The sequence below is a fragment of the Elephantulus edwardii genome, unplaced genomic scaffold, assembly GCF_000299155.1.
Source record: "Elephantulus edwardii isolate Elephantulus edwardi_28Jun2011 unplaced genomic scaffold, EleEdw1.0 scaffold00372, whole genome shotgun sequence".
In the NCBI taxonomy this organism is placed as follows: Eukaryota; Metazoa; Chordata; class Mammalia; order Macroscelidea; family Macroscelididae; genus Elephantulus; species Elephantulus edwardii.
The window spans coordinates 105,918-127,560 of record NW_006400122.1 but is presented as its reverse complement, the minus strand read 5'-3'; the positions used below and the strand labels follow the sequence as shown (position 1 = coordinate 127,560).

The 21,643-nt window shown below is 40.4% G+C and overlaps 1 protein-coding gene and 1 pseudogene across 1 annotated transcript in view; both read right to left on the bottom strand.

Moving 5' to 3' along the window:
- LOC102848796 (ras-related protein Rab-2A-like) overlaps positions 1-18,399 on the bottom strand; it is a 69,936-nt gene extending 51,537 nt beyond the window's left edge. Inside the window, exons 1-2 of the mRNA XM_006902142.1 lie at positions 18,339-18,399; positions 7,443-7,514 (exon numbers count right to left, since the gene is read on the bottom strand). Of these exons, the coding sequence (XP_006902204.1) occupies positions 7,443-7,514; positions 18,339-18,399 (133 nt within the window). The remainder of the gene's footprint in view (positions 1-7,442; positions 7,515-18,338) is intronic.
- LOC102846508 lies at positions 2,246-2,617 on the bottom strand (annotated as a pseudogene).
- Positions 18,400-21,643: the final 3,244 nt, after the last annotated feature.

Below are 21,643 nucleotides of genomic sequence, written 5' to 3'. Positions count from 1 at the left end.
CTAAGTTGGAAAAGGACTAAAGCCAAAGGAGAACTGATTCTGTGAATTGTGGTAATGACAAACAACGTATCTATATATCTCTCTCTACAGAATGCCAAAAGAACAAACAAATCTTAGAAAAGGGGCAGCTAGAATATTTCTTTAGAACTCAGGATGGCAAGACTCATACACTCTGGACATGTTTTCAGTAAGGGTAAGTTCCTGGAGACTGAAACTTACTGTCACTAGAGACAGAGTGGCTACAACAATGGGCTTCAGTAGACTGTGAGGATGATCCTAGATTGGTGGCGTTTTGCTCCCAACACAGGGTTGCTATGAGGGGAAGTCAGTCTGACGGTATCTAACAGTATAATCCTCGCACACATGACGAAGAGGGTGAGACAGAAGGTAATTAACCCTTCTATGATACTAACTTAAGAAGGGGTTTATGATTTTAATTCTTATTCCATTGTTGGCCATAGTCAGTCTTAAGAAATTATGATTTTATGTTTCTTTGGCTTAGTAATACAAGAATACCGGAATAAACGGATCCAGAAAACATGTTTCTTGAAAAGAAAAAGATAAAAGTTATAAAAGTATGCTATAGAAAACATTACAGTGTATGTGTGTATTTATACCTGTTCTATGTCATAGAGTGGTACAGGGGAAAGAGATGACACACAAACCAACTACCCACCATCTTAGGATTGACACAAAAATAAAAAAAAGCTGTGGAAGAAACCTAGGTTAAGAAAGGCACATTTATTCTTTTTTTTTACATGTTTTCTTTTAAACCTTTAACATCCAAATATGTGTGGATCACAACAAATTGTGGTTAATCTTGAGGAGAATGAGAATCCCAGAACACATGACTGCTTATTCTTGGACCAAGAAATAGTTCTCTTAACAGAGCAGGGAAACACTGCATGGTTCAAAATCAGAAAGGGTGTGTGTCAGGATGCATCCTGTCTCCATACCTTTTCAATCTATATGCAGAACAGATCATTCGGGAAGCTGGGCTTTATAAGGAGGTATGTGGCATCAGGATTGGAGGAAGGCTCATCAACAACCTATGTTAGGCAGATGATACAACCTTCCTTGCTAAAACTGAAGACGACCTGAAGTGCTTACTGCAGAAGGTCAAGGACTGTAGGCTTCAATATGGACTGAAGTCTAACATTAAGAAGACAGATTCTCACTACTGGGCCAACTGACAGCACCATGATAGATGGAGAAGAAACTGAGGTTGTTAACAATTACAGCTTCTTTGACTCCACAATTAACACTCTTGGCAGGAAATCAAAAGACGAATTGTATTAAGTAAATCTGCTGTCAGGGATCTTTCCAGAATACTGAGAAGCAACAATGTCAGTCTAGAGACCAAGGTGTGTCGGATCCAGACCATGGTCTTTGCAATACTTGCTATGCATTAGACAGCTGGACAAGGACTAAGGATGACAGATGAATTATTGATTCCTTTGAGTTGTGTTGCTAGAGAAGAGTTCTGCATAAACCATGAATACCAAGAAAACAAATAGATCTGTCTTGGAGAGGGTGAATTTAAGTTTCTCCTTGGAGGCTAGGATTTTGTAGCTCTGTCTCACACACTTTGGGCATGTTGCCAGGAGGGACTAGTCCTTAGAGAAGGACATCATGCTTGGAAAGGTTGAGAGATGGCACAGAAGAGGAAGACCCTGGATGAGATGGATTGATATAGCAACTAGGGCAATGGGAATAGGTGTGTTGGGGTCAGTGTGACTGGCTCGGAACAGGGCAGGCTTCAGAGCTTTTGTACATAGGGTTGCTATAAGTTGCACGTGACTCAATGGCACATAACAACAACTACAATAATGTACAAATTCCTATACATCAGCAAGGTATTTGAGATAGAAGCTGCCTTTTCATGAATCTGTTAACAACCTAAAATATAACAACAGGAGAAAAAAAATCAGTTACCATACAGTCTATTTGAAACCACCTGTGATTTGGTACAGAGCTGTGCTTCACAGGGTTTCCAATGGGTCTGATCTTCCAAAAGCTGACCATGAAGCCTTTTTCTGAGGCACTTTTCGTGGACTGCAAGCCACTAACTTTTTGACTAGAAGTGCTCAGTGGTGTGTACCACCTAGCCATCTTACTCATAAACTACTGAGAGAAACACTACTACTCATTTTTTTTGTTTGTTTTTGTTTTTCCCCATCATTGTTTATTTAATAAGTACACGGTTTCTAGAGCAAGATTAAGATACCATTGTCATTATTATATCTTACTCTTCAGAGAACATCATTTCCACAAGGCTGGCCTGAAGACACTAAGATTCCACCAGTTTTTGAGGTGTTCCATATTTAAGTAGTGTAGGCACTGTGGTTACTTTCAGCTTTTTTCTGAAGTCATTGTTGGGATCTTTCCAGTAAGGTTTTTCTCCTACTTGGCAGTAGATGAAAACACATCCTTCATTAATATGCTTCAGGCCCTCTCGAACGACTGGTTCAGCTTGCACACAGTCAGGGCACCAACTTTTCCCTTCGGCGTCCTTAGAACCCGTAAAGTAGGCAAAAATGGTCTTGCCATTGTGCTGCTCTACGGCCTGGTTGAATTCCTCGAAGCCCATCACGGGTACTTCCTCATAGCTGGCCATTGAGACAAAAAGCCCCAAGTAAGGAAAAGAAATAGCAAAACCCGCTGCCCTGGGGCGGGTCCCACGTGCGATGGGCCCTCATTTTTAATGGATGTTGTTTTTGTTGTTAGGTGCCCTTGAGTATGACTCACAGCAACCCTGTAAATAAGAGATTTGAATCCTGCGCCATTCTCACCTTCTGATACACTTGAGCCCACCGCTAAAGTAACCATGTCAATTCATCTCTTTTCCCAGATTTAAAAAAAAAATCCCATTTTTTAATTGCTGAGGATACAGCAAAACATATACTAGTTCATAATTTCTTCATATACAATTCAGTGACAGTGACTTCATTCTTTAATATCATTTAAAGAATTCTCACCTTTTTCTGACTGGTTCCTTCTCATTAACATAACCCTACTACTCTGTTAAGGGAGCATTGGTGGCCTAATGGCAAGAAGCTGCGTTACAATCCTGAAGGCAAGTGGTTTGCATCCACCAGCTTCTCCATCTTTTTCTATGGAATAAGCAGTCTTCTCTTATGTTTTTGAAAATCTTTCTTTCTAGATATATATTTATTTTCATTTAGTAGCCAGTTTGGCTCTCAGAGAAACTGTTTAAGATTTTTTGTTCAACTAGATCAACTATTATTAGTTACAAAGGTAATAAAGGATTTTAGTGTTTAATGTGAAATAATAATTGGCACAGACCGGACACTTAACTCTGCATCAGAATTTGTTCTTTTATATGTACTGACATCATTTTACAGAAGAGGACACTGTGACAGAAGATATTTAACAACTGGGCTATGGTCACACTGCTGGTAGCTCAATAAATGGTATAATTACCATGTAAGGATAATAATTTTATGTATACATTTTATGTATGCATTTTCTACTGAAGCAAAAGATTGAAAATTTCTACCAACTTTTGCAGTCTGATATTGATTCAAACATGCAATCAAGATGCATTAATAACAACAATAGCTGACTGGAATATAAAAGTTGGAAATAAAAATTTCAGTGCAGTACAGTCAACTCTATGTTGGCTTGGCAATGCTTCCCAGTTGTCTCCCATTTAACAATCTTTCTCTAGAAATATGGGCGTATGAATCTCCAGAGCACTCATTTCCTATGTGACATGGTTTGGAATAAGTACAGTTGTTTTAAATGGAGCTGAGAAATGATCTGTATCATAATGCAAGAAAAGGACATTAAGACTCGGATCCTATGGTACTAACTGTGAGGGAACTGGGTGATAGTTATGTATGATCAGAGTCTCAGGGTGGTGCAGATTATTTTGGCTAGCTTGGTGGTTAATTACAAGGTGAAGAGGACTGATCCCATCAAAGCATGTCTTAGCAGAAAGACCTAGAGAGTTACTTTCAAAACCTTTGAAAACCTCATGGAGCATAGTTCTATTCTCACACACATGTGGTCACTAGACTATTGATGGTATTTGGGTTTTTGTGGTTATAAATGACCAATATGTAATCTATATCCAAAATGATATCCTAATTCCAATTTTTTAACCCTATGTATAGAAAGTGACTCTAAGCCTAAGGGTCAGCACTGATAGGACAAAAAGTGAGTGCACCTAAACCACAGTAAGTCATGTAGCAAACTTTCTTCTTAGGGAATTTGAAATTGAGCTCTGCTGAATGGGATGTGGCTTTTGGAGCTATTGATAATGTCCACTTTCCTCCAAGGCAAATGGGAAATAGAAAATGAAGGCCAGTAAGAGAAGAAAAAAGAATGGGAGACAGCGAAAAACATGAGATGGGAAGGTAGAATTTCTTGAGTTCCTTCCTTACCTATCACCAGTGATTCTATTCAGACTCATAGCAACCCTACAGGACAGAGCTGAACTTCCTTACAGGGTTTTCCAAGGCTATACTTTACACAGAAGTGGACTGTCACATCTTTCTCCTATACAGCAGCTAGTGGGTTTCAAGCACAGTCTTGTGGTTAGTAGCTGAGTGTTAACCTCTGAGCCACCAAGGACTCTGTGCTTCCGCCTGAAGAGTATGACATTGTTTTCACCTGGAGACTGGCTGCCTGCTTACCCTCAGATTCTGTGGGGCACACCTGTATTTTTTTTTCCCTTACACAAGATGGGAGGGTTTGCTGTTAGTTACTAACAATTGCAAAAGCTAGAGTGGGGAAAGATGGGGTATATGAACACTTTCCTTCATTCACAGTGTTTCATACAATCAAGCCCAGATACTGTGTTTTATAAAAGCAATCACCACTGAACTATGCCCCACCATTACCCTATCTTTTCAGTTCCCCACTGGATCTTTCCTATTTCTTTCACCCCTTCCCACCACCCTCCAAACTGTGTGACACAGTGATTTTCTCCTGCCCATCCTCATCCCTCTACTCTCATCTCTTTCCTTCTTGGACCTTCATACATATTTTACTACTTAGCTTTCCATTTTTACAATAATGGTCTAACACAGTATTTGTTTTGGACTGTTTTTTGTCAGTTCTAAGGTCCTGAGCTCCAAGGCGAGCTATGTAATCTTTATGGGATTGAACAGTCAGGTTTTTCTTTCTGGTGTAGCTGCTAATGGGTTTACACTGCTGATCCTTGTGGTTAGCAGTCGAGGGCTAAAGCACTGGAATCTCAGGGTTTCATGCAAAAAAGAAAATCTATGCCAGTTTCTGAAAGGAGGCTCAGGGTCCTGCTCAATCCATCAAGTGAGCTCCACCAATTCAGAAGTTTATACAGACGTATAAGCACCAAGGAAAAGAGAAAGCACGCTGCTTACTATCTTCAATTAAAAAGAACTGCGTAGTTGTTTCTGACCGTGTCATGCCTAAGCACTGGCTGCCAAAGTTTCAGATCTACAGAGACACTAACCCAACATGGACTCAAACAAACACAAAATGACCAGACCAAAATTGTTAGTGTCGAATCAATTTGAATTCAGCAACTCTGTAAGATGCTGCATAGGGTTTCCAAAGGCTGCAATCTTTACAGAAACAGCCTGACACATCCTTTTCCTGAGGAGTGGTTGGTGTGTTAGAAATACTCATTTTTGGGGTAGCTGAATGCTTAATTACTGTGTTGTTGTTGTTGTTGTTATGTGCCGTCGAGTCGTTTGCGACTCGTAGCGACCCTAGGCACAACAGCCCTAAACCCTGCTCTATCCTGAGCCAACTGCACTGCCTCTGACACACCCATCCCGATTACCCCAGTCACCGAATCAATCCATCTCATAGAGGGTCTTCCCCTCCTGCGCCGTCCCTCCACCCTCCTAAGCATGATGTCCCTCTACAAGGACCCGTCCCTCCTGGCAACATGTCCAAAGTATGTCAGACGAAGCCCCAGAATCCTTGCCTCCAAGGAGTTGCTTGGTTTAATCCTCTCCAAGATGAATCTGTTTGTTTTCCTGGCAGTCCATGGTACATTCAGTACTCTTCTCCATAATTACTGTACCACAGAGAAACTGTAAAATGAACTCATCAAGGTTAAATAAAGCCCTGAAGACCAATGTGAAATGCTATTGCAGGGTTTTGTATTAGTATTCAAATTAATCTGGACATTATTATTGACAGTAACTACTAAAGAAAGATTTCAAAACATGCACAAGGTGTATACAGCTGCACTGGGAACCGTAAACTGACCTAGCAGTCTGAGACATACTAGTGCTCTGGTAGCATAACCTGTAAGGAGTTGTGCTCTGCTTCTCCGGCAGCTTGGATCCATCAGTAGCTCCAAGACAGAAAGATAGGCAATCTCCTCCTGCGTGATTTAGAGACTCTGAAAATGTCTTTCCTACTTGATGATATGGCATCTGAGGATGATCTTTTGTTTACAAAGGGCACGAAAACCAAAATGCCAAGCATCCTAAATTAATACTCAAAACTATAAAACATGAGTAGTCAGTGCTGGAAGATTTGTCAAGCTATCAATTATAAACCTAAACAGATTTCTAATTACCTCATTTCTTTGTATAACTCAGCTAGATTCTTCCCAGGTATAAAAATAATCAATCAAAAAATACATGAATAATTTTTTAATTAAAGTTTTTAATTTTTCTGTCATTTTAATTTTATACTTTCACACAGAATAAAAATGAGCAATACCAGTTTTTAAAAAAATTTTTTTAAAATTTATTTTTATTATTTTTGTGTGTGTACCGTCAAATCAGATCTGACTGGTACAGGAGGAGATTGTCCCTCCTTCCCCAGCAGAGCAACTGGTGGATTCGAACCGTTAGCCTCTGGGATTGTAGTTGCAGCGCCTTGCCACTAGGCCACCAGAGCTCCCCTGCAATACCACTGTTTTAAATATTATGTAATATTATTTCTTGTGTATCAGTAACCATCATATTTACCCTTAAAAATTAAGAAAATGTGGAAAAATGTCAAGTGGGAATTTTCTCTAGATTAGTACTTACAGGCAACCCAAGGTACTTAGCACTTATTCACACTGTCAGGCACAGCCAAAGCTTCATATATACTAACTCATATAATAATTCTCACAATAAATATGTGAGACTGGTTCTAATTTTATTCCTTTTACAGATGAAGAACAGTGTCACAGAGTCATGAAGTAAGTGTCTAGCTCCATTATTGGCAGAGCCTTGATTCAAACACTGGCAGGCAGATCCCAGTGTCTGCTCTTAGTCCTGTATCATCTCTCGGTTCATTATTAAATTCAACCAAAATCTTAACTACTAATGTCTATCTACAACTCATTTTTATGATGTTGGGGAAAAACACACATTTTTTACTACATACATATTTTGAAAATGGTATGAAAATGTTAGATACATTTTCAAAATTACCATTATTGGTAGCTTTTGAATGTTGCTTTTCTCTTTTGTGGAACTTACCAATAGTAAGATCATGCACAGGCTGAAATCTCTTGTCTGTAAATTGCAGTAATAAGCATGATTTCCCAACACCTGAAAGTTAAAAAGAAAAACAACATCCACAATGAGGTACCATCCCACTCCAGTAGCAGTGGCAAAGTTTAACAGGACAGCAAGTAATAAATGTTGGAGAGGATGTGGTGAAATAGGTCTTTTACATTGTTGGTGGGACTGTAAAATGGTACAACCACTCTGGAAGGCTATTTGGCATTTCCTCAAAAAGATGAACACAGAAATTCCATATGACCCAGTTATTCCATTGCTCGGAATATACCCCAAGAAATTAAGAACTGAGGCTCAAATGTAAACTTGTATACCAATGTTCACAACAGCATTACTCACCACTGCAAGAACATGGAAACAGTCCAGACGTCCAACCCCAAGTGAATGGATTGAGAAGTTGTGCTACATTCATACAATGGAATGCTACACAGCACACAGGAGCAATAATTTTGTAAATTACTACCTAATTTGGGATGGACTGGAAAGCATTATGCTGAGTGAACTCACTCAGTCCCACAAGGACAAATACCGTACAAAACCATTATAGTAGAATGAGTACGAGGATCCAAGGCAGAGGGTTGGGGGTTGATGGGGGTTAGGGTGGAAATAGGAGGGTATAGATGGGGAGGGGGTAGTGTGTTAATCATAGGGGTTACACAATTTGATGGGTGGGTGGGTGAAGGAAATGGGAAGGGATCTTTTGTGCAAAATAATGCATTCAAACTTTATAAATAAATCAGCATAAAATAAAAAAAGAAAAACATCAAAAAAGAGATAAGAATTAACAGGAATTAGGAAACACTTTATAAAAGCACTTGGAAAGGGGGCAGCTGGGGCCACTTTTCCATGTGCATAACTGTCACAAACAGAGTAAATAAGAGTAAATGTCCCTGAATTTTAAAGTTAAAATGGCAAATTTGTTATTTATATTTTTCCACAATAAAAACAAAATTCTTTGATCAGAACTTTTTTTAAAAATCAATATAGTATTTTGTTTTCTTGGCAGTCCATGGTACATTCAATACTCTTCTCCAGTACCACAGCTCAAAGGCATCAATTCTCCTTCTATCCTCCCTAGTCATTGTCCAACTCTGATGCATAACAAGTGATTGCAAAGACCATGGCCTGTTATCAGGCGCACCTTAGTCTCCAGAGAGACACCATTGCTCTTGAGTACTTTAGAGTGGTCCCTAACAGCAGACTTTCCCATTGTAATAAGTTTTTTGATTTCCTGGCTGCTGGTGCCAAGAGTGCTGACCGTGAAGCTGAGAAAACTGAAGCTGTGAACAATCTCAATCTCTTCGCCATCCATCCTGATGCTACCAATTGGTCTAGTGGTGAGAATCTTTGTCTTCTTAACACTGAGCCTCAGTCCGTACTGAAGGCTGCAGCCCTTGACCCTCTGCAGCAAGTGCATGAGGTCCTCCTCAGTTACAGAAAGCAGGGTTGTGTCATCTGCATAATGCAGACTGTTGATAGATCTTCCACCAATCCTGATGCCACACTTCTCCTCATAGAGCCCAGCCTCTCGGATAATCTGCTCTGCATACAGGTTGAAAAGGTATGGAGATAGGCTACATCACTGGCGTACACCCTTCCCAATTTTGAACCATGCAGTGTGACCCTGCTCTGTTCTGATGACTGCCTCTTGGTCCAAGTATAGGTTTCGCATTAGCACAATTAAATGTTCTGGGATTCCCATTCTTCTCAGAGTCAGCCACAGTTTGTTATGATCCACACAGTCAAACGCCTTTGCATAATCAATGAAACACAGATAGACATTCCTCTGGTATTCCTTGCTTTCAGCCAAGATCCCTCTAACATCAGCTACAATATCCCTAGTACCACGACCCCTTCTAAACCCAGCCTGGACTTCTGGCAGTTCTCTGCTGATGTACTGTTCCAGTCGTTTTTGGATAATCTTCGGTAGAATCTTGCTTTCATGTGAAATCAAGGAGATTGTTCTGTAGTTTCCACACTCTGCTGGGTTACCCTTCTTTGGAATGGGAACAAATATAGATCTCTTCCAGTCAGTTGGCCAAGTGGTTGTTCTTCAGATTTCTTGGCACAACTTGGTGAGCACATCCAGGGCAGCATCTGTGAGCTGAAATATGTCAATTGGTATACCATCTATTCCTGGGCCTTATTTTTTGCTATTTCCTTCAAAGCAGCTTGAACTTCTTCCTTCATCACCATAGGCTCTTGCTCAAATGTTATTTCATTAAATTCTTCTGTATCTGCCAATTCCTTTTGATACAATGACTCAGTATATTCCTTCCATCTTCTTCTAATACTTCCTGGGTCATTTACTATTCTGCCGAAAGCATCCTTGATTATAGCACCTCGAGGTTTGAATTTGTTCTTCAGTTCCTTGAGCTTAAGAAATGCTGAACAAGTTCGGCCCTTTTGATTTTCTGACTCTAGCTCCTCTCACATTTCACTGTAATATTTTGCTCTGTCATTTTGTATTGCCTTTTGGAATCTTCTGTTCAGCTCTTTAGTATCTTGAATTCTTCCTTGTGATTTCGCTTCTCTACGCTCCAGTGCAATCTTCAGAGTTTCTTCTGACATCCATTTTGGTGTTTTCTTACTCTTTTGTCTTTGTAATGACCGTTTGCACTCTTTCTACTCCTTGGAGGCAAGGATTCTGGGGCTTCATCTGACATACTTTGGACATGTTGTAAGGAGGGACAGGTCCTTGGAGAGGGACATCATGCTTGGGAGGGTGGAGGGACAGCGCAGGAGGGAAAGACCCTCTATGAGGTGGATTGATTCAGTGACTGGGGTAATCAGAATGGGAGTGTCAGAGGCAATGCGATTGGCACAGGATAGAGCAAGGTTTAAGGCTGTTGTACATAGGGTCGCTAGGAGTCGCAAGCGACTCGACAGTATATAACAACAACAATACAGTATTAAAATAAGGTTTGCATAAGAAAGTTTAACTTAACAATTACAACAAACTTTGAACAAAGAACTTACCAAATGTGGACTATGCTGGAGGTGTTTTATCACAGGTATACAACAGTAGGATATTCTTTAGGTAATTAACAGACTACAGGAAACATTACACGGAACTTAAGGAGTACTCCAACAAGTTCCCACACATGATGAAATTCTATCTGAATTTGCAACTGATTCGTCTTTTGTTTTCATAAAAAAACAAAACAAACAAACAAACAAACAAACAAAAAAACCCCAGTCAAATATGTTGACTTGGGAGAGATAACTTAGAAAAAATGATTGAATAAGAAATAGTTAAGTACCAATATATGAGGAACTTTACCATTTTACTATAATCCCCAGGAATAACAGATAAATTGATAGAGTTTCTGTCTGAAGTGATGAAAACCTTTGGAAATGTTTGAAGTAATTGTTGCTCAACCATCACAAATATACTTAATGTCACTTTACGGTGCATTTCAAATGGTTAAAGCAGCAAATATTCCATTACATAATTTACAGAATGTTAAATGTTATCAAAGTCAAAGCCACTGCCATGGAGCTGGAATCAACTCAGCAGACACTTCAATGGATTTTTGGAGGCTATAAATTGCATCGGAGGAGACTAATCATCTTTCTCCTGCAGAACACCTCGTGGATCTGAATCCAGATGAGAGATGCCAACCTTTGGGTTACTGAAACAACTCCGTAATTGAAGCAGGGTAAGGATCCTAGACTTGGAAAAGGAAGTTTCTCAATGAGGATGAGATATAAATAAATAACTACAAACAGATACCTGAGAAAAGAGTAGCCTGAAGAAACATCCATCAGAAATATTACAAGGGATGTGGTGGAGAAACAATGAGGCTCCTGTGGTTAAAGCCCAGAAGGCAGGGAAGGCTACAGGACTCAGAGGAGCCTAGATGTACAGGCTCCATGGCATATCACAAGTTTCCTCATGATAAAATGGAGACCCACAGAGGTTTTACAGCAGAAGAATGAACTTTACTTAAATTCTAAAAGAACTGCTCTGGTTGGTCCAATTAGGGCATTCTCACAATGAGGGAAGAAATAGTTCCCTTAGATGAGGACAGTAGATGAGCAGGATGTTGGACTTATTGATTGAAGATGGAAGTGAATAGTTTTGATAGAGAGCTGAAGAGAATCTAATGGTGTAGATATGGGTTTTGACAACGAGAGAAGTTTATCAAGGATGATTCAATCAAGGATAGTTTTGCCTCATCAGACAGACGAGTCAATGAGACTGGGAAAGCTGTAGGTACAGCAGGTACAAAGAGACCAGATCAAATTCCAGTTTGGTTATTTTTAGTTGAATTCTATATTAGATATCAAAATAGTAAAGATGAATAGGGAACTGGATGTATTAAACTAGACTTCAGGAAAGATGTCTGGCATGAAGATTTAAATTAGAGCTGTTCACATTTTAAGCTACATGAAAATGAGGAATAAGCAATGGAGACAGATAAAAACAGCACATGCCTGTTTAAATTGCAGAATTAAACAGAAACATCTAGAAAAGTGGCCAATCACAAACTCCTATCCCTGTGTAACCGAACATGGTGCAGTCTTTGCACCTCACATGCTCTTCCCTCTCTGATGGAGACACTTAGCTTCTCACAGACAGTTGTCGCCACTGATATCTATCATCTGTGATGGTTGTGAAATGGTTGCACAAAGGTCGCAAACCCAAAGAACCGCCGCCTTTGAATTGATTCCAACTCAAGGCATCCCTCCACTGGGTCGTCAAGGCTGTACATCTTTATGGGAGGAGACAGCTCATCTTTCTCCTGCCAAATGACTGAGGAAATTGAACCTCCAACCAGTTTGGTAAGAAGCTGTGCTACAAACCCAAAGGCACTTGGTCCAAATCTACCAGCTGCTCCGTGGGAGAAGGATGGGCAATCTCCTCCCATGCAATTTACTACCTCTGAAAACTTGACGGCAATAGTAATAACAACAGTAGTTTTTCAAAAATTAACAAAAATTCCCAAATCCTGTATACCACACTGATGCTTCAGGCCTCACCTTCAGAGATTCAGACTGAACTGTCAGCATCTATTGCTGTTAAAAGTACTACATAGGTGACTCTCAACGTTTGTGTATCATTTTCAAAGTGGGGACAAGAAACATCTACGTCAGAGTTTTGAGAATTTCATCAGTTGATCTTTTCATGATGAAGTTTTAATTTTTTGTTGATATCATGTATTTCCAATAATGGAAAGTATACAGATATCAAAGGGAACATTTTAAAAATACAGACTGTGATTCAATTATGCAGGACATCTATGTGCCAGTGGTGAGAATAGCATCAGGATGGATGATGAAGAGATTGAGATTGTTCACAGCTTTAGTTTGCTCGGCTCCACGGTCAACACTCTTGGCACCAGTAGCCAGGAAATAAAAAAACGTATTGTGATGGGAAAGTCTGCGGTTAGGAAACTCTCTAAAGTACTCAAGAGCAACGGTGTCTCTCTGGAGACTAAGGTGCGCCTGATACAGGCCATGGCTTTTGCAATCACTTGTTATGCATCAGAGAGTTGGACAATGACTAGGGAGGATAGAAGGAGAATTGACGCCTTTGAGCTGTGGTGCTGGAGAAGAGTATTGAATATACCATGGACTGCCAAGAAAACAAACAGATTCATCCTAGAGAGGGTTAAACCAGGTTGCTCCTTGAAGGCAAGGATTCTGGGGCTTCGCCTGACATACTTTGGACATGTTGTAAGGAGAGACAGGTCTTTGGAGAGGGACATCATGCTGGGCAGAGTGGAGGGACAGCGCAGGAGGGGAAGACCCTCTATGAGGTGGATTGATTCAGTGACTGGGGTAATCGGGATGGGTGTGTCAGAGGCAATGAGATTGGCACAGGATAGAGCAGGGTTTAGGGCTGTTGTACATAGGGTTGTTACGAGTCGCAAACGACTCGCCGGCACATGAAAACAACAAAATAACTATGTGCCAAGTGGAGTCTTGTAAAACTGGTGTGGTGAGGCCCATTTCTTCAAACTCACACAGTTATATAGGTCCTTGCAAGGCATCAGCAGGTTCAACAGTTGGGACAGTAGCTTCTCAAGAAATCTGAAAATGTTAGTGGGCACTATATGACCCAGGAGTCATAAAGTGGTTAACATACAAAAATAATTTAGGCTGGCACATAAGAAACACAATATATAAGAATTCACTGGTGTTATCCAAATAAAAAAACCTTCAACAACCAAATCTCAAAATTCAACATGGGCTTCTTCAATTTTTCTTCTTGAGGTGCTTATGAATCCTAAAGAAATACTGCTTTACCTTTCAAAACCAATTATGATCCATTTCTCCCAGGTCTGAGATCCATCAGTCCTTTCTCTCATCTCTTCATTACCTTTCTTTTCACTGAATCCATTTCCTCACAGAAGAAACAAACTTCCCATATGCACACACACATAAATTCTTCTCAAAGGAAGGTACTGAGTCTTGATCACCAAAATCTCAGTTATGGTAAGCAGGCACTAAGAACAACCATATCCCTACACCTAGTAAGGCTTGAGAAAAAGAGAAATTCAACACAGAGCACCACCCTGAGAAGTCAGTTTACTCAAGTAACAGAAAATGACTCCACTTATCCTTTGTCCTCTCTCAAAAGCTTTAGGAAACTCTCTGGACTTTCTTCTAGTAGATGTAGGTAGTCTTTCCTGTAAGGAATTCCCACCTTTACTACTTCCTTTATATCACTTATAAACAAGGTTTAACTCATTTTTTAAAAAGGTTCACTTAAGTCCAGGTCCATATCTTACTTATTTTTTTATTCTCCAAAGTACATAGAATAGACCTTCACTTAGCCAGGGCTAATACTTAATGCTTAATGAATTAACAAGCAGACATATATTGTTGTTGTTGTTGTTAAGTGCAGTCAAGTCATAGATAACTCATAGCGACCCTATGAATAAAAGACCTGAACACTTGTATAACTTTCATTGTTTCTCAACATTAACACAGTTTCTGGGGGCAAGCCATTACATAAGTGGATGCCACTCCTGCTTCCAAGTTTGTTTTAATCAGGCGCTCCACCAAACACTGTCAATATGGGTAACAATCATCACATTTGACACATTAGTGTCACAACGTTCAGCATCACAGCAACCACAAGTTACCACTATACAGCAAATGGCTAGCCAGTGAGTGCTATACCACTTAGAAGAATGCTTGACCAAAAACAATTAAAACCAGGCCTGAGGGCTGCAGATTAAAATCACCCACTGATTATGCAAAGGCATTTGACTATGTGGATCATAACAAACTGTGGCTAACTCTGAGAAGAAAGGGAATCCCAGAACACTTGATCATGCTAATGGGAAACCTATACTTGGACCAAGAGGCAGTCGTCAGAACAGAGCAGGGTAACAATGCATGGTTCAAAATTGGGAAGGGCATACGCCAGGGATGTGTCCTGTCTCCATACCTTTTCAACCTGTATGCAGAGCAGATTATCCGAGAGGCTGGGCTCTATGAGGAGAAGTGTGGCATCAGGATTGGTGGAAGATCTATCAACAATCTGCATTATGCAGATGACAAAACCCTGCTTGCGGAAAGTGAGGAGGACCTGAAGCGCTTGCTGCAGAGGGTCAAGGACTGCAGCCTTCAATATGGACTGAGGCGCAATATCAAGACAAAAATTGTCACCACTGGGCCAACTGGCAGCATCAGGATGGATGGTGAAGAGATTGAGATTGTTCACAACTTTAGTCTGTTTGGCTCCACAGTCAACACTCTTGGCACCAGTAGCCAGGAAATTAAAAGATGTACTGCGATGGAAAACTCTGCTGTTAGGGACCTCTCCAAAGTACTGAAGAACAATGGTGTCTCTCTGGAGACTAAGGTGAGTCTGATGCAGGCCATGGTCTTTGCAATCACTTGTTATGCATCAGAGAGTTGGACAATGACTAGGGAGGATAGAAGGAGAATTGATGCCTTTGAGCTGTGGTGCTGGAGAAGAGTATTCAGTATACCATGGACTGCTATGAAAACAAACAGATTCATCCTGGAGAGGGTTAAACCAGGCTGCTCCTTGGAGGCAAGGATTCTGAGGCTTCGTCTGACATACTTTGGACATGTTGCAAGGAGGGACCGGTCCTTGGAGAGGCATATCTTGCTTGGCAGGGTGGAGGGACAGCACAGAAGAGGAAGACCATCTATGAGGTGGCTTCAGTGACTGGGGTAATCGGGATGGGTATATCAGAGACAGTGTGATTGGCAGAGGACAGACCAGAGTTTAGGGCTGTTGTACATAGGGTCACTATGAGTTGCAAGCAACTCGAAGGCACATAACCACCACCACCACCACCACCACCACCTTTGGCTTGGTAGCATAACTTTCTATCCACTGGCCAAAACAGCTCTTTCTAAAGCAGACATATAGATTATGTGTAATTCTTTTTTGAACCTTTGTGTGGATATTTTGGATATACACAAATCACCACTGTTCTATGATTAATACAAATTACTACACTTAACAGAGCGCTCTAGTGGTCTAGTGGCAAGGAACTGAATGAGCTGTCATCTAGACCCATGGTTCAAATCTACTAGCTGCTCCATGGGAGAAAAATGGGTAATCTCTTCCCATGTAATTGACTGCCTCTGAAAACCTGTTGGAGGGCCAGCTATGAGTTGGTTCCAATTCAAGAGTACACAAAAAAAACACTTCATAAGGCTTCCATCAGAGTTCCTATCATGTAATCACAATGACTTCCTCCTATACTCAGGGTCCAAGACATCATCCTACGCACAGCAGGAAACAGGGGTGCCTGAGGTCTGAGTGCCTCACAATTACAAGCAACACTCACTAAAAAGGATCAGCTCCTTAAGAGTCTTCAGTTTTTAAGGTCTCAGTGACTTTAGTGTGGAGCCCTTCTCTACAAGAAACATTGTCAGAATAAATGCTAGGTATTCTACTCAACTGTACACTGTCATAGTCCTTAATCATCTTCTACTAATTTCAAGATAATCTTTCAAAACGAGAGATGGAGAGACCCTGCCCTATCCCACAGCCTGAGAAACCCTGTGGGACTGTTCTAATCCACCCTATATATTGTCAGGAGTTGGAATTTACCTGAAAACACACAAAATTAAAAGGACTTAATCCCCAAAATCAAAGTGAAGGATCCTTCCTGATCCTGTTTCATTAAGCAACTGGATGAGGCAAAAAAGGATTCTGGCCTTGTGAGAGGCTAAGTTCCACTATTTTAAAGCACTAAATTGATAATAATTTGTTCTGGCAGTCCTAGGAAACGAACACACTAAAATCAAGAGGCATCACTCATTTCTTTTTCTCTTCAATTATTAGTCTTCCAGACTTTCTGAAACTATCTATAATCAGTAAAGTGATTCAAGCACAAGAATTAGGAAAATGAGCAATGAGGGGGAAACGGGGAAGAGAGACTGCTTATTTGAGCAGTCTATCAAGAGTCAAAACAGCCATTCAACAAATATTTACTGAGTTCCAACTAAGTTCCAGGCACAGCACTTGGTAAGAAAGAATTTAAAAGCAAATTCCTGAGAGGACATACCTTTAAGAATATAAGTTATCTTTTCTCTGAAACTGTAAGGTATCAAAGCAGGTATAGCAAACAATGTTTAGAAGTCTTGCTAACCAAAACCCCCACCAAATCTACTATCTTCAAATTGATTCCAATTTACAGTGACACCACAGGACAGAGCAGCACATGCCTCAGAACTTCCATGGCTGTAAATCTTTATGGGAGCAAATGCCTCATCTTTCTTCTGTAGCAAGGATGAGGGGGCTTGAACTCTCAGCTGCTCAACTCTTAACCTATTGAGCCACCACGGCTCCTAGAGTAGCTAAAGGATCAACAAAAGATTGAGAGAAATTAGAAGATACAAAGAGTATTCTTTCCCTTCATGAAAACAATCTGCTATAATGAAGTACTTAATCAACAACCTACATTAAGCAGATGACACAACCTTGCTCCCAGTAACGGAGCAGGATCTGAAGTGTTTGCTACAGAGGTCAAGGACTACAGTCCTCAGTATGGACTGAAGCTCAATATCTAGAAAACAAAGATTCTCACCTCTGGGCCAACTGGCAGCAGCCTGGTAGATGGAGAAGAGACTGAGGTTGTTAACAATTTCAGCTTGCTTAGCTCCACATCAACCCTCTTGGCACCAGCAGTCAAGAAATCAAAAGATGAATTGCACTGGTTAAGTCTACTGTCAAGGACCTTGACCAAGTACTGAAGAGCAACAATGTCAGTCTGGAGACCAATCTGTATGATCCAGGCCATGGTCTTCATAATCACTTGCTATGCATCAGAGAGCTGGACAATGACCAAAAATGACAGAAGAAGAATTGATGCCTTTGAGTTGTGGTGCTGGAGAATATTGAATATACCATGGACTGCCAAGATAATAAGCAGGTTCATCCTTGAGAGGGTGAAATCAGGCTGCTCCTTGGAGGAAAGGCTTTTGAAGATCCTCTCACATACTTTGGGCATGTGGCCTGGAGGGATCAGTCCTTGGAGAAAGACATCATGCTTGGAAGGGTGGAGGGACAACACAGCAAAAGATGACCCTGGATGAGATGGACTGGGGTTATGGGAGTAGGTGTATTGGAGTCAGACTGGCTCAGCACAGGGCAGGCTTCAGAATTATTGTACACAGGGTCGCTAAGAGGCACAGGTGACATGATGGCACATAACAACAACTGCAAAATAGTACAATCTTTACAAAATAAAAGAAAAAGGAAAGCATCTAAGATACAGGTTAGGCCAAAATCATGAAAACGAGTAGGAAGAAAACAGCTCCAAGTCTACAATTTCTTATGCCAGCATTTCTTGCACATTTTATTAAGCATACTCCAATGAAAATTCAAAGCCCACTATTTTCTCCACTTACCAAACTGCTGCTTATGTTTAAGATTTAGCCCAACTGTCTTATCTTCTAAGAAGTTTTCCATAACACAATTCCCTTTATAAAGTGAGAGAGATATATTCTTGACCTTGAAAATTGGGAGTTTGGCGACAGCATATATAAGGGTGTGAAAGAAATTTGATACATGGCATGACAGGAATGGACATTAAAATCTATATGCTAAGTGAAATAAGCCAGAGACAAAAGAACAAGTATTGTATGATTCCATTTACATGAAATAGTTAAAGGCAAATTCATCAACACAGAGTAGATTACTAGGGACCGAGGGGAAGGGAGTAGTTATTGCTTAATGGAGATAAGAATTTCTGTTTGAGATAATGAAGTTTTAGAAATAGTTTAGGGTAATAGCTTTACAACTATCATGAACATAAATAATGTCACCTTGTACATTATGTGGCAGACAAAAGCATTCAATAAATGTTTACTGAATTAGTACATTTGGAGTTTTTAGGTAGTGCAAACAGCTAAGAGCTTGCCTACTAGCCAAATGCTTGGTAGTTCAAATTCATCTAGAGGTTCCTCAGAAGATAGGCTGGTAATCTGCTTCCAATGAGTTAGTCTATAAAAGCTATAGAATAGTTCTATATGGAACACATGATATTAACATAAGTCAGAATCAACTAGCAACAACAGAAATAAAACAAAAATGTTCACCTAATTCAGCTGGTTTATTTCAATGATAGACTTTCCCCCTCCTTCCCTAAAATATAATTAAAGGCAATTTAATCACATGGGAGGAGATTATTCATCTTTCTCCAAAAGAGCAACTGGTGGATTCGAACCACATGACTTTGGGATTGCAGCACAGCTTCTTACCAATGTGCCACTAGAGCTGAGTGCCAGAAGTGCTGGTAGTTAATGTATTATGTTCCAGGCCACTAATCATATCTATCAGATTCTGAGGGAGAGACAGGCAGTCTCCTTCCTTAAAGATTTATAGTCCAGGGAATTCTGTGGTATTAGCTTAAAAGCTGGCTATTTTATGCCATTACATTAGCCCCCTCTGGTCTTCAGCTACCATATCTGTAGACACATGGCCTTGCAAATCACCAACAACTGTGGGATTAGGATAAGAGACAGTGCTTCCCATATTTAAGTGGCAGAACCTGAGGGAGACTGGAGCAAGACTCTGGTGAGAGCAAGACTGTGATGATGGTGGCAGAGAGACTGTGTCATTGCTGTGGAGAAACTGTGGCAAGGTATAACCAGAGGATCCCTGAGATAAAGGCCACAGTTAAAAGTTTTTGCTGTTCTTACCTTTGATGGTGGGAAAAAAAGCTGCTTGCTAAACTGAAACCGGAGATTGGACTAACTGAGGAATTGTGCCCTGGGACTGCTCGGCTAAGCACCTAGATTTGCACTGCACTGGGTGACATTCTTTGCCTTCCCTAATCTCCAACATACTTCCTTAATAAACCCCACTCTTGGTACCACAAGTCTCCAAACTATTTCTCTAATTAACCCCCTGCTTGGTACCACAATTGAGTAAAGTCTGTGACTCAGCAACAAATAAACGAACCTCTTGCTGCTAGTGGACTCTAGAGGTACCATGGGGCTGCGCTACAGGTTCTATCTTCTTTCTGCTCTGGGGAAGTGAGGGGCTGTGCTATTCTCATTCCCTCTGGCCATTTAAGAAAGACGCTCAAGGCTCTGTGCCCTCATGTCCCATTTATGGTTCCCTAGGCAGCTCAAAGGAAGTTCATCTATGAGTCAGAACAAATGCCACAGCAGTGGAAGCTAAGTTATACAGGAAAAATCCAATTTGTCATTTTAAAATGCAGCATGTTCAAAATGCAAAGCTAGATAAACAATTTCTGGAACCTAGGATCGAATGTAAATTAAATACCATTAACTATCTCATCCAAATATTTTGCTAGCCAATCAACCCACTGCCACCAAGCTGATTCTAATTCAGAGTGACCAGCCACTGCATTTCAGTGTAAATGGTTCAAGGAAGAGAGATCATTTTTCTCACAAATAACTGCTGGAAAGGTAGAGGGTCAGAGGAAACCCTTCAGCCACATGGACTGACACGGGAATGTAACATGGGCTGAACGAAGTACACCAGAGACTGTGAGGATAGTGCAGGATAGGATATGGCTCAGATCTGCTGTTCACTGGGTCACTGTGAGCTGTAGTTGGCAAGATGTCACACCACATAACTGCAACAGGCAGTAGGGAACTGTGGCTAACCCAAAGGTGACGCACAGCACATCTATGGCATGGTTTAATTCACCAGCGGTTCTGCAGGAGAAAGGTGGGCAATCTCCTCCCATGTAATTTACAGCCTAGGAGAAATCCCTTCTGACTTGACAGCAAGGACAAAAGCATGCTAAGACAGACCACCTGTGAAAAATAAATATACATTCATTTTCTTTTTAATTAATATTCACAAAGACAAGAATTAAGAAAAAGAAATCCAAATCATTCGTTGTTGATTTAATGAAAATGAATAAAACCAGCTTAAGTATCATGACATCCACAAGGAGATAATATACAAACTTCTTTGTAAAAAAGACCTCCACTTGATAAAATTAGGAAAGTTAAAGATCCTAGTTTGCTAGGAGCTGTATCAAATGGATAATAAAGAATATAGTTTCTCTAAGATGATTATGACAGTGTAGTTCTCAGAGGAGCAGTCGCAACATTACTTGGGAGCTTGTCAGACAAACATTCTAGGCCTCACGACAGACAGATTATTGGATTCAAGACTTTGGGGTGAGGCCCTGCAATCTCTGGTTTAGCAAGCTTTTCAGGTTGATTCTGATATGTACTAATGTCTGAAAGCTCTTACCCTCAGTATGAACAAGTAAAATGCTAGTTGCAGTGTCCATCCTTTCTCCTTGTGTTAATTTCTCAGCTGTAAATAAATAATCTGCAGACACTGCATGTTTGGGGTAACAGATCTGAAATCACTAGATATATGCTTCACCACACAGCAGTAACATAAACACAGAATTATCCTGGTTTCATTTAGTAACTGATAACAAACCATTTAGAACAGCATATAGCCCACCTGCACTGTACTTGCTACCTGTTAACTACCCTAAGGACAACAATACAGATACTTTTCATTTTAACTAGGAAGTCAGACAAGTTTCTATTAATGTATTCTATAATTAAAAATATCTGGATGTTTAAAAAGTGACCATACATATACTTCACCTATTATTGTTATGTCAAGTCAGAACCAACTCATGGCTGACATTTCAGGTGGGTGTTCAGAAACATTAAATTACACAGGAGGAGACTGCCCATCTTTCTCTCAT